The 14,417-nt window shown below is 41.9% G+C and overlaps 1 protein-coding gene and 1 long non-coding RNA gene across 2 annotated transcripts; one reads left to right on the top strand and one right to left on the bottom strand.

Moving 5' to 3' along the window:
- Positions 1-9,656: 9,656 nt before the first annotated feature.
- On the top strand, positions 9,657-10,863 carry LOC149982122 (uncharacterized). Its single transcript, XR_016482618.1, has 2 exons — positions 9,657-9,897; positions 10,278-10,863. It is a non-coding gene; the product is annotated as an uncharacterized LOC149982122 (long non-coding RNA).
- Positions 10,864-12,518: 1,655 nt separating this feature from the next.
- On the bottom strand, positions 12,519-14,376 carry LOC110530564 (uncharacterized). Its single transcript, XM_021613752.3, has 2 exons — positions 14,091-14,376; positions 12,519-13,835 (listed from the first exon to the last, which is right to left on the bottom strand). Exons 1-2 carry the CDS (start codon positions 14,374-14,376, stop codon positions 12,913-12,915), a joined length of 1,209 nt encoding a protein of 402 aa, XP_021469427.3. The 3' UTR covers positions 12,519-12,912.
- Positions 14,377-14,417: the final 41 nt, after the last annotated feature.

Below are 14,417 nucleotides of genomic sequence, written 5' to 3'. Positions count from 1 at the left end.
TCACCAAGGACATTGCCTTTCCGATCGTTACTGTCCCTCGCTTAGGCAAGGGACATTTAAGATACACTCGTACGTGACAACCTGCTTCATGAGGTAGTCAGTCACCTGTAATGCATTTCAATTAACAGGTGTGCCTTGTTAAAAGTTAATTTGGTGAATTTCTTTCCTTAATGCGTTTGAGACAATCAGTTGTGTTGTGACAAGGTATACAGAAGATAGCCCTATTTGGTAAAAGACCGAGTCCATGTTATGGCAAGAACAGTTGAAATAAGCAAAGAGAAACAACATTCCATCATTACTTTAAGACATGAAGGTCAGTCAATCCGGAATATTAAGAACTTTGAACATTTCTTAAAGTGCAGTCGTAAAAACCATCAAGCGCTATGATATAACTGGCTCTCATGAGGACCACCACAGGAAAGGAAGACCCAGAGTTACCTCTGCTGCAGAGGATAAGTTCATTAGAGTTAACTGCACCTCAGAAATGGCAGCCCAAATAAATGCTTCACAGAGTTCAAGTAACAGACAGATTACATCAACTGTTCAGAGAAGACTGTGAGTCAGGCTTTCATGGTTGAATTGCTGCAAACAAACCACTACTAAAGACACCAATAAGAAGAGACTTGCTTGGGCCAAGAAACACGAGCAATGGACATTAGACCAATGGAAATCTGTCCTTTGGTCTGAAATTTGATGAGTCCAAATGTTGTTGTTTTTTGGTTCCAACTGCTGTGTCTTTGTGAGTCACAGAGTAGGTGAACGGATGATCTCCGCATGGGTAGTTCCCACCGTGAAGCATGGAGTAGGTGTGGGGGTGCTTTGCAGGTGACACGGTCTGTGATTTATTTAAAATTCAAGGCACACTTAACCACCATGGAAATCGCAGCATTCTGCAGCAATACGCCATCCCATCTGGTTTGTGCTTAGTGGGACTATCATTTGAAGGAGAGTGATGGAGTGCTGCATCATATGACCTGGCCTCCACAATCAGCCGACCTCAACCCCTATTGAGATGGTTTGGGATGAGTTGGACCGCAGAGTGAAGGAAAAGCAGCCAACAAGTGCTCAGCACATGATCCAGCCTGTATCGCATCCGGCCGTGATTGGGAGTCCCATAGGGCAGCAAACAATTGGCCCAGTGTCATCCGGGTTTGGCCGGGTAGGCCGTCATTGTAAATAAGAATTTGTTCTTACAGACTTGCCTAGTTAAAAGGTTAAATAAATGAAAAAAATTATATTGGGAACTCGTTCAAGACTGTTGGAAAAGCATTCCTCATGAAGCTGGTTGAGAGAATGCCAAGCATGTGCAAATAAGGCAAAGGCTGGCTACTTTGAAGAATCTAAAATCTACTTTGATTTGTTTAACACTTTTGTGGTTACCACATGATTCCATATGTGTTATTTCATAGTTTTTCTACACTATTATTCTACAATGTAGAAAATAGTAAAAAAAATTAAGAAAAGCCCTTGAATGAGTAGATGTGTCCAAACTTTTGACTGGTACTGACTGTATATGTATTTTTATGCAAGCTAACGTCATAATTTTGTCTGACATGTCGATAATGCAGCAGTGTTGATTCAATTTGACACGTGTCTACAGTTTGCATTGAATTGTGGGTCATATCAACCCTCAAGTGATCAAAGCAAAGATAGAACAATGATACATATTTCACCATATGTATAAATGTGACGTATCCAAATATGGTAGTGAGAGGAAGCCCAGTGGTTGGCAGTGGGAGAAGATGGATTTTGACCGACTTTCTGCTTGTTTTGTCATTGATTAAACATTTGATCTGAATACAGTTTTGTGTTCCTTAAACTAGAATCAGAGTGGATTACGTTTTTAGACTTGACCTTTTCCCAAAGTAAAAATATTTGTTTTATTTGTTTAGGAGTGCAAAGGTGAATTAGCGTTATGGCACACGCGCACTTCAGAGTATGCGTTCTCTAACGGAAATATGCAAATGATGCTAGAACGCGCCAATAGGATCTCTCTAGCTCGTACTTGGCTCTGCCCACTTCCTTGCTTGTTCTGCCCACTATTACTAATTTGTTCCCGTTTGAAACGATGGGCTGTGGTCTCTTGGTTTAGTTATAACATATTTAATCAAAATTCTTCAATTGCTCTCTAGAGAGCAACGTTTGTGAATTGGACTTCCGCTAACAGCATTTCTACTTTATTTCAACAAGTAAATGTTTTGTTTTTGTAATGCCTTGATAGAAAACATAAATTAAACAGTGTCACTGACATTGTCACATTTTCTGTATGTCTGGAGTTATGGCAGGTACTGTGAGGTTCTGTGTTATGCACTATAGCCCGTTACCATATCATATGTGATTGAATATTATCTGCTGTTGGCTTGTGTGGATGTACAGTGGGGCAAAAAAGTATTTAGTCAGCCACCAATTGTGCAAGTTCTCCCACTTAAAAAGATGAGAGGCCTGTAATTTTCATCATAGGTACACTTCAACTATGACAGACAAAATGAGGAAAAAATATCCAGAAAATCACATTGTAGGATTTTGAATCAATTTATTTGCAAATTATGGTGGAAAATAAGTATTTGGTCACCTACAAACAAGCAAGATTTCTGGCTCTCACAGACCTGTAACTTCTTCTTTAAGAGGCTCCTCTGTCCTCCCCTCGTTACCTGTATTAATGGCACCTGTTTGAACATGTTATCAGAATAAAAGAGACCTGTCCACAACCTCAAACAGTCACACTCCAAACTCCACTATGGCCAAGACCAAAGAGCTGTCAAAGGACACCAGAAACAAAATTGTAGACCTGCACCAGGCTGGGAAGACTGAATCTGCAATAGGTAAGCAGCTTGGTTTGAAGAAATCAACTGTGGGAGCAATTATTAGGAAATGGAAGACATACAAGACCACTGATAATCTCCCTCGATCTGGGGCTCCACGCAAGATCTCACCCCGTGGGGTCAAAATGATCACAAGAACGGTGAGCAAAAATCCCAGAACCAGTGAATGACCTGCAGAGAGCTGGGACTAAAGTAACAAAGCCTACCATCAGCAAGGGCATTAAAGATGAAACGTGGCTGGGTCTTTCAGCATGACAATGATCCCAAACACACCGCCCGGGCAACGAAGGAGTGGCTTCGTAAGAAGCATTTCAAGGTCCTGGAGTGGCCTAGCCAGTCTCCAGACCTCAACCCTATAGAACATCTTTGGAGGGAGTTGAAAGTCCGTGTTGCCCATCAACAGCCCCAAAACATCACTGCTCTAGAGGAGATCTGCATGGAGGAATGGGCCAAAATACCAGCAACAGTGTGTGAAAACCTTGTGAAGACTTACAGAAAACGTTTGACCTCTGTCATTGCCAACAAAGGTTATATAACAAAGTATTGAGATAAACTTTTGTCATTGACCAAATACTTATTTTTCACCATAATTTGCAAATAAATTAATTAAAAATCCTACAATGTGATTTTCTGGATTTTTTTGTGCTCATTTTGTCTGTCATAGTTGAAGTGTACCTATGATGAAAATTACAGGCCTCATCTTTTTAAATGGGAGAACTTGCACAATTGGTGGCGGACTAAATACTTTTTTGCCCCACTGTATGTGTTATGCAACATGGCTGACTTTAAACATTGTTAACAGTTTCAGGGCCATGGGCCTTTCTCATGATGGAAAAATACAGAATGACAGGAAGACAGGACCTGTGCAATGAGTTGGGGGGGACACATTCAGAACGTAGTGTTGAGAGATCAAACGGTCTTTTGTTAGATAACAGGAGCCAGGTGCCTGATAACTGTATATTCTACACAGCTACAACGACTGACCGCTGAAGCGCTTAGGGGGCTGGGACCAGCCACTGTGCCAACAATCAACGATAGGCTGGGTGAGTCTAAACCACACCCAGTCTCTACTTTGTGACAGGCCGGCTCGGAAGCAGGAACTACCTCTGTCAGAGTATATTTATAATATCTTTGTCAGGAACAAGTCAGTTCTCTGTTTGCCCTGCGAGGTGGGACAGAGAGCCCATATATACGACAATTGCATTTACCATTTATTGCTTGAATTTAATTAAAGATAATTAACGACAGATTCTGACTTTTATTCTTCCTGATACCGGATTCGAAAGACGCAACTCTAACAGTACACAGGGCAAATGGCAGGCATTACCACAAAAGCCCATTACTGTGAGGAGGACAGGAATTGAAGGGGATCCTGAAGGCATTAAAAGTCAAAGATTATTTAAAGACGGCTGAAATAATTGGTGGGAATATATAGGATCACAATAGTAAATAATGAAATTCATTAACCTTGACTTCAAAAAGTAATTTATTTTTGGATTTGATAGATTTGAGACAGAGAACAGGCATTTTCTTACAGAAGGATTTCAGTCTTTACACCAACTCTTTTCTTATTTTTAGATGTTGTCGCCTTTTTTTTAAACATATAATTTAATTTATTTTTGGTCTATTTCTACACATTTCCATGTCCACAACCTTGAGGACCCCATACCAGTCAGCACAGCCTCACCTGGGAGGGGAATTTGTTGAGGGCCAGGATCTGATCGGCAAGTTCTCTGCACACTTTTCTTGTAAACATATTTTCAAAAATAACCTTGGTAACAGTTAACCTTAAGTATACAGATGTTTGATCTTAATTTTATCACCCTGTTGCAGGACAACTTATGCAACGCAGGACATTTTTTACTTATAGTGTATTTGAGGTTTTGAAAGGCTTCTGAAGTTTGTAATTTCTACTTTGAAATGTAGACTATTTTATACGAAAAACGTATCAACCCTGACAAAATGTAAATTTATTATAATTCACTTCACTCACATTTCCTGTTGCTGCAGGATAATTTTCCTGCTGTTGCAAACTGACTCAAATTAAGATCCTACATCTGTACATCTATAATGCCTTTAAAACACTCATACAGTACTGTGCCCATTGTAACGGTTTTCTATATGAGAAGGAGAGTCGGACCAAAATGCAGCGTGTCGATTGCGATCCATGTTTTAATAAACAAACGTAAAACACGAATCAATACAAACACTACAAAATAAAGGACGTAATGAACGTAACGAAAACCTAAACAGCCTATCTGGTGAAAACACATAGACAGGAACATCAAGACACTAAGGACAATCACCCACGACAAACTCAAAGAATATGGCTGCCTAAATATGGTTCCCAATCAGAGACAACGATAAGCACCTGCCTCTGATTGAGAACCACTCCAGACAGCCATAGACCTTGCTAGATAACCCCACTAGCTACAATCCCAAATACATACACACCAAAACCCCAAGACAAAACACACCACAATACAAAAACTCCATGCCACACCCTGGCCTGACCCAATACATGAAGAAAAACACAAAATACTTTGACCAGGGCGTGACACCCATTTTGTGACATCTAGGCCAACCTAGGCTGGAGGTTGGGCTGCACCAGGACCTATGTCTAATTCCCCTGAAGTTGGTTATAATATATACAATTACACAGAGTGTACAAAACATTAAGGACACCTGCTCTTTTCATTACATAGACTGGCCAGGTGAATCAAATTGAACTCTATGATCGATCACTTGTTAAATCCACTTCAAATCAGTGTAGGTAAGGGGGAGGAGACAGGTTAATCCCCTAGAGTCGATTGACTCATTGGTGCGTTAATCTAAATTACATAACTAAAAAATCCCCATCAAAACCTGTCAATTTAAACTAGAGACCTGTTTTTTTTCGTGCATTGGATGCGTCTCAATCCACCGCATCCACCAGTGTCGCACTTCTTTATCTGCGTTGAAAGGAGGCAGAGCTAGAGCGGTGTTTGGCAGACCATGACACATCCCGAAAATCGGTCTTCTCATGTAAACGTCTGTAGTGTCCAAACGGCCTACAAACTATTATGACCATTCTATGGAAAGGGGAGACTCTCACGAACACGATGATGTTATTTTGCTCTACGACCCCCACAAGCATCACGGGACTTTTCTAAAGGTAACTGGTACCGGTTTTTAAAAAACAAATGGAAGTAAGGTAGTTTTGTTCCTACCACAAAAAAGGGATTAATTGTGTAAAAAAAAGGTTCTCTCTTAGATTTACGACAGACACTTCAAAACCTTGTTTCTTATTCTACCATTTTTTATTGTCCATTTTGACATTTATGAATGTGTTATTCAATGTGTTTCTATGCTCTACTAAACGAGTCCTAAAATTCAAAATCCCCCCAATGTCTTAGACTGAAGAATTAAATGATTTTTAAGCCTTCATACAATTGAGACATGGATTGTGTATGTGTGCCATTCAGAGGGTAAATAGGCAAGACAAAATATTGACTGAATGTGGGATGGAAGTAGGTGCCAGGCACACCAGTTTGTGTCAAGAACTGCAACGCTACTGGGGTTTTCCACACTCAACAGTTTCCCGTGTGTATCAAGAATGGTCCACCACCCAAAATGACATCCAGCCAACTTGACACAATTGTGGGAAGCATTAGAGTCAACATGGACCAGCATCCCTGTGGAACACTTTGTAGAGTTCATGCCCCGATGAATTTCGTCGAGAGGCTGTTCTGAGGGCCCCCCCACCAATTTTTTTTTAAATTATAAAATATATATGCCCCCCCTCTTATGCTCTTACAACAGCAGTGTAAAAGAGGGGGGGTGGGGGGCAATGCAAATAGTCTGGGTAGCCATTTGATTAGATGTTCAGGAGACTTATGGCTTGGGGGTAGAAGCTGTTTAGAAGCCTCTTGAATCTAGACTTGGCACTCCGGTACCGCTTGAAGTGCGGTAGTAGAGAAAACAATCTTTGACTAGGTTGGCTGGATTCTTTGACAATTTTTAGGGCCTTCTGGTAGTCCTGGATGGCAGAAAGCTTGGTCCCGGTGATGTACTGGGCCGTACACACTACCCTCTGCCTTGCGGGCGGAGGCCGAGCAGTTGCCATACCAGGCAGTGATGCAACCTGTCAGGATGCTCTCGATGGTGCAGCTGTTAAACCTTTTGAGGATCTGAGGACCCACGCCAAATATTTTCAGTCTCCTGAGGGGGAATAGGTTTTTTCATTGTTATCGGAGATCAGGCCTACCACTGTTGTGTCTTTGGCAAACTTAATGATGGTGTTGGAGTCGTGCAGTCATGAGTGAACAGGGAGTACAGTAGGGGACTGAGCACGCACCCCTGAGGGGCCCCCGTGTTGAGGATCAGCGTGGAGGATGTGTTGTTACCTACCCTTATCACCTGGGGGGCGGCCCGTCAGGAAGTCCAGGATCCAGTTGCAGAGGGAGGTGTATAGTCCCAGGGTCCTTAGCGTAGTGATGAGCTTTGAGGGCACTATGGTGTTGAACGCTAAGCTGTAGTCAATGAATAGCATTCTAACATACAGTTGAAGTCAAGTTTACATACACCTTAGCCAAATACATTTAAAATCAGTTTTTCACAATTTCTGACATTTAATCAGAGTAAAAATTCCCTGTCTTAGATCAGTTAGGATCACCACTTTATTTTAAGAATGTGAAATGCCAGAATAATAGTAGAGTGATTTATTTCAGCTTTAATTTATTTCATCACATTCCCAGTAGGTCAGATGTTTACATACTCTCAATTAGTATTTGGTAGCATTGCCTTTAAATTGTTTAACTTGGATCAAATGTTTCAGGCAGTCTTCCAAAAGCTTCCCACAATAAATTGGGTGAATATTGGCCCATTCCTCCTGACAGAGCTGGTGTAACTGAGTCAGGTTTGTAGGCCTCCTTGCTCGCTCACGCTTTTTTAGTTCTGCCCACAAATATTCTATGGGACTGAAGTCAGGGATTTGTGATGGCTACTCCAATACCTTGACTTTGCTGTCCTTAAGCCATTTTCCCACATCTTTGGAAGTATGCTTGGGATCATTGTCCATTTAGAAGACCCATTTGCGACCAAGCTTTAACTTGGGCTTGAGATGTTGCTTCAATATATCCACATAATTTTCCTTCCTCATGATGCCATCTATTTTGTGAAGTGCACCAGTCTCTCCTGCAGCAAAGCACCCCCGCAACATGCTGCCACCCCGTGCTTCACGGTTGGGAAGGTGTTCTTCGGCTTGCAAGCATCCCCCTTTTTCCTCCAAACGTAACGATGGTAACTATGGCCAAACAGTTCTATTTTTGTTTCATCAGACCAGAGGACATTCCTCCAAAAAATACAATCTTTGTCCCCATGTGCAGTTGCAAACGTAGTCTGGCTTTTTTAATGGTGGTTTTGAAGCAGTGGCAGTAAATGTATTTGGCTAAGATGAATGTAAACTTCCGACTTCAACTGTATATGAGGACATATAAGAATCTTAGCTTACTGAGACTTTATAGTTATTCCTTAAATTGTTATCATTGACATAACTGTGGACAGAGAGGACAATTTGATCTATCCGGGGTCAGTGGTGCCAACTTCCCGACAGTCTCTCGTTCAAACTGCCAGTGTTTTGACTCCTCAAATGACTAATTTGTGAGCTTCCGGTGGAGCTTAATTGTTTGGAGATTTTTATTTATTTTTTACTACAACTCATAGTAAAAAATATTTGCATGTATGGTTTGATTTCCAATTTAAAATACAATAACTAACTTTCAGCATGCATTGGATTTAGGAAAAGCCAAGGTAATCCCCCTCAAGACACCCCACAATCGGGCTGCAGGGCTGCAAATTGTCGCAGGAGGTCCACTGAAATCGCTGTTTGAGTCTGATTGGGGGTGGCATGTTCCAGTTCACAGCTGCAAACCTGCAGCCAGACATCATGAGCTCGTCCTGAAATGAGGACATTCCATTTCTTAGATTGCATTGCAATACTTTACTGCCGATGTTGGTGAGATGCATGTCTTAAGAACTTTCAAAATGACTCCATATTTTCATCATATCCCAGCTGCGCTCAGGTCGGGAGGGACTCCACATCAAAAAACACCAGGGCAAACAAGCTCTTTTCCTTCTTGCCATTAACCACACAATTCATTCAACGTACATCAACCCCTCCAAGAATCTTCTTTAGTATATCAATATCTGATGTTGCCTGGCTACCCATCCACATTACTCTAGTTCAACTGACATTTCTACACCACAAAGAGTCTGAATTTGCCTCCCTCCCCTGCGACAATTTCTAGAATGTGAACACTTTCTGACCGCTCTGATTGGTCACAGAAACGATGGGTTGAGCCAGAGCCGGCCTACACAATGATGTTATCAACTTTTATACTCGGATGTGGATAGATTTGTTAGAGGCGGTCCAGTCGTTGATTCATTTGTTTTGTACAATGCCCCCCCTCCCCATTTTGAAGTCACAAAACGACTTCTAGAATGGCAGATTTGGGCTGAATGTATGAAGCGATCGATAGAGCAGCGGAATTAAATTCAGGGTGAGTTGTCAGGCAATGTCTGTGGCTCATGCAGTGGAATGTATTTTTTGTAATATCGTGCTCGTTTGTTCCCTCCAGGCCTTAGGGCACACACTATCCTGTAGGCTTAGATTGAAGAGATGGCAATATATAGGAACAGATTTGTGAAAGTTTAAAAATGCACATTAAGTTTACTATGTAATAACTCACAGGCCTATCTATTTCTCTCAATGCCTGGCAATATGTAGCTCTCAATAGAGTACCACAGTATGAGTCATATTAACCATAAAACCTAGCGGTCAAACAAGGAAATGGTTCCAATCGTTTTTCCACCATTCATTTTTCCAATTATATAAACACTTCAAATAAGGGCTGTGTTTCATGTAGGCTTACCCTGGTGTGACATTTTGATAACCGTGTAAATCTCTCTAGGACAAAGTGACTTATTAATTATTCACCTGTATTTAACCCCCAAAAATGAAACACTAATTAGCTGCTATCATAAAGAACTACAAATGCCATGATGATCTGGACGAGACTGCCAAGTCGAGGCAAAGGTAAGAATCTCTGGATTAACCATCTAATGTTGGCTAGTAATGAATACATTTGCAAAATGTCTTTAAATTGATAATTCTGTGAACCGTCTTGTGCAAGTTTTAAATTGACATAACTGTTAGCAAAGGTGTCAGCTAAAGATGCTAATTAGCATTTTCAGATCTGAGAGTAAATAGAGCTGAATATATTAATAAAAGTCCTTGTCTGATAGATTTACATGGTTATCAAAACATCACATCGGGGTAAGCCTACAATAAAACAACCCTTAAGTGTTTCTAAAATCCCCTATGAGAAAGATGAATGGTGGAAAAACGATTGGAAAGATTTCCCTGTTTGACCGCAAGGTTTTATGACACCTCCACTGTGGGGCTCAATTTCTCAGGACTGGCCTTCCTCCCTTGTCCCCATGAAGCCAACCTGGTCCCAGAGAAAAACTTATAATATGGCAGTGTGGAGCCCACAGACATCCCTCAATGCTCAGCGACCTGGGTTGTCAGGAGGGGGTGACCAAAGGGGAAGACTGGGGACACAGACAGGTTGACAAGGCCGACTGTACACATCAGCTCTTACCAGATCTCAGAAGCACTCTCCAACCACTTCCACTACAGCAACGGGTTCCTCTAGCCCAAACCACACTCCAACGCCATCCTCCTACACCCCAGAGGACAGAGCATATAGAAAGGGTGGAAGAAGTCAGTTGAAAATGGAACTGCCCTCAGCTCCACCCTAGCCCAATGGTCATGGAGGCTTGTTACTTATTCCAGTGAACTGAACGGGGATACAGTTTGACTGAAGAGTAAGCGTTTGGCAATCTCATGCTCACTTTCATGGTTGATTTTTGTCCTTTTTTTACATCAGCATTGCCTTCTTGTGTTCCACCATGTAAACAATATTTACCAGCGAAGTAGAGATTAGACAAGATTGCAGCGTCACTGTGTCAACTATAAACCCAGTCTTGTCTAACCACATCAGTGGTGCTTGTGCTGTCATTTTAGCTAACCATATACACTGAACCAAAAATATAACTATATATTGTAATGTGTTAATCCCATGTTTCATGAGCTGAAATAAAAGATCCCAGAAATGCTCCATACACACAAAAATCTTATTTCTCTCAAATTTTGGCAACAAATTTGTTTCCATCCCTGTTAGTGAGCATTTCTCCTTTGCCAAGATATTCCATCCACCTCACAGGTGTGGCATATCAAGAAGCTGATTAAACAGCATGATCATTACACAGGTGCACCTTGTGCTTGGGACAATAGAAGGCCACTAAAATATGCAGTTGTGTCACACAACACAATGCCACAGATGTCTCAAGTTGAGGGAGCTTGCAATTGGCATGCTGACTGCAGGAATGTCCAACAGAGCTGTTACTAGATAATTTAACGTTAATTTCTCTACTGTAAGCCGCATCCAATGTAATTTTATGGAATTTGGCAATAAGTTCAACCAGCCTCACAACCGCGAATCATGTGTAACCATGCCAGCCCAGGACCTCCACATCCAGCTTCTTCACCTGCTGGATTGTCTGAGAAAAGCCACCCAAATCTGATGAAACTGTGGGTTTACACAACCCGAAGAATTTCTGCACAAACTGTTAGAAACCGTATCAGGGAAGCTCATCTGCGTGCTCTTCGTCCTAACCAGGGTCTTGACCTGAATGCAGTTCAGCGTCAACCGACATCAGTGGGCAAATGCTCACTGTCCATGGCCACTGGCATGTTGGGAGAAGTGTGTTCTTCATGGATGAATGCCGGTTTCAACTGTACCGGGTAGATGGCAGACAGCGTGTATGACATTGTGTGGGCAAGCGTTTTGCTGATGTCAGCTTCTATACCTGCATTGCTTGCTGTTTGGGGTTTTAGGCTGGGTTTCTGTACAGCACTTTGAGATATCAGCTGATGTACGAAGGGCTATATAAATACATTTGATTTGATAATACACAGCCCCATGTCGTAAGAGTCTGTACATCATTTATGGAAGCTGAAAATGTCCCAGTTCTTCCATGGCCTGCATACTCACCAGACATGTCACCCATTGACCATGTTTGGGATGCTCTGGATCGACGTGTAAGACAGCGTGTTCCAGTTCCCACCAATATCCAGCAACTTCGCACAGCCATTGAGTGGGACAACATTCCACAGGCCACAATCAAGACTGATCAACTTTATGCAAAGGAAATGTGTCACGCTGCATGAGGCAAATGGTGGTCACACCAGATACTGACTCATTTTCTGATCCTCACCCCTACTTTTCTTTAAGGTGCATATCTGGATTCCAAGTCATGTGAAATCCATAGATTAGGGCCTAATGAATTTATCAATTGACTGATTTATATGAACTGTAACTGCATGTTGCATTTATATTTTCGTTCAGTGTAAATACACCCCCCCACACACACGCAAACATGTTGGCTTAAGACGTTAATAAGGGTTGAATTCAGTAGGGTACGTTACAGAATGTTCTGTATAAAAATGTAGAAATACATTGTGTATAATAGATATGGTTCTCATGTACATCAAGGACCCATGTCAGTTCTATCTGCAATGTTTCAGATGTTAGCCCTCCTGAACATTTATCCTGGCACCTATAGAATCCACACACACGAAAGGGCTCAACGTTTGAGAGAATTCACATTTATTCATAAAAATGTATGCATTGACAAAAGCATGTCCATTGTAGTGTTAGTCTGGCATAGGTCTACAAAAACCTAAAGATGATGGAGATCCTCCTCTTAAGCGTTCCTTAAAAGGTTACAAGCAGGAAGCTGTAAACCTGCAACTCTGATCCCTCACTACAGTATATAAGCACCACTAGTGCAACAGTTGTGGTAGGGTCTCACTGCTCTCACTTTATAGAATGGGAAGACAAAAGTAACACACTGCTGCTTTCTGCAAGTGTCTTGATGGTCTTCTCATTAGAAAATGTTTGTCAATGAGGTTGTGTTTCATAATGTGTGGGATGGGCTTCTGGTTTCTCCAGGATGCTCTAAATTGTCTCGTCATGGTGATGGATCAGTAGACAGTTTGGTTTGTTCTGAGGGCCCTGTGTACTCGCTGGTGTGTGCGGAGATTACTCTGCTGAGCGAAACACCTCCCGCACGTGACACAGCTGTACGGTTTCTCTCCCGTATGAATCCGCTGATGCATCTCCAGGTGACCAAACCGGTCAAAGCTCTTTCCACAGAAGGAGCAAACAAACCACTTCTCTCTTGCTGGGGTTCTCATTGGGGATACCTTTGCTGAGTGAAAACTATTTGGGGCAAGCGAAAATACACTGTTTAGCCAAACATTGGAATATCCTGCACCCTCATTGGCTAGTGTTTGTTTGTCTGATGGCACTCTGGTAGTTGTCCCATCCTGGGTTCTCTCTGGGTGCATGGTTTCTCTGTGCTGTCCTGGCTGTGCCTGAACCAAATCTGTAGGGGTCCTTCTGTCATTCCAAACAGACTGTGCTCGCATCTCTTCTTTCATAACTCTGTTAATGTCATCCATCTCGGACGATTGAATGCTATCGAGACCCTCCACTGCACTTTGAATGAGCTGTATGTCTGTATCTTGATCCAGTGGATATTGTTCTGTGCACTTATGGTAATCTGGACCCTCCGAGTCACAGTTGCGCTCTGTTAAAGACGCCCAGAGCTGACTCTCTCTCTCATCCACAGCAAACTCAGTTTCCTCATGATCTGAACTCTCTGTGCCATGTTCACTTCCTGATGAATGTAGTGAAATAACATCATACTCCTCCACTTGCTCTCTCTTCACTAACTCTAGTCCACTACCCTTCTCTCTGTGACCAGACCTGTACTGTTCATCAAGCCCCTCTACTTCTTCTGCATGTGGCTGTGGTCTATTTCGATCCAGTTGGTCATTTTTCTCTCTGGCGTTCTGCTCAAAAGAAGTCCTTTCACTAGCATCCTCATCAGACCCCTTGGACCCTGAAGAGGAGGTTTAAATGAATTGTCAGAAGCATAACGTTACTGGTATGTCAAAATCAATAGAGAGAGCACTGCACAATTTAACAAAGTGAACAATACAACTGAAACCTAGCTACAGTAGTTAGGCATTGTGCTAAAGGATTCAATCCTACTGCATTTTATATATTTTTGAAGAATTGACCCTTGAGTTGAGATTTACAGCAACATATTTCAGAATTATATTTATATGAGTACAGTAAGCCGGATGTGGCTCACCCTGTCCCTCCTCCGTTCGGCTGGAAGAGGACGAGCATGTAGAAGAACAGCCTGCTTCTTGCGTTTTGGACCTCGTCGTTTGCCGTTCGTTCTCCATAAACAATAATTGTCTTTTCAAGGTTTCAATTTCATTTTCTCTTCTGCACATTTCCAAGCGTAAAACAGCAAACCCATCATCGAACATTTTACTTATTTCTGCCACCGCAGTTTTGGCCAACACATCCATAACTGAGCTTAATTTGGTTTGAAAAGTAACACAATTAGTCATATTCTCCTGGAACAACATTTTATCTGACTAGTGTTATGTTTCTAAAGATAATTTTCAGT

The sequence above is a fragment of the Oncorhynchus mykiss genome, chromosome 8 (genome assembly GCF_057628025.1).
Source record: "Oncorhynchus mykiss isolate SJ-2025 chromosome 8, ASM5762802v1, whole genome shotgun sequence".
NCBI classification, from domain to species: Eukaryota; Metazoa; Chordata; class Actinopteri; order Salmoniformes; family Salmonidae; genus Oncorhynchus; species Oncorhynchus mykiss.
The sequence above is the reverse complement of the archived record's forward strand: the minus strand, read 5'-3'. Positions and strand labels throughout refer to the sequence as shown.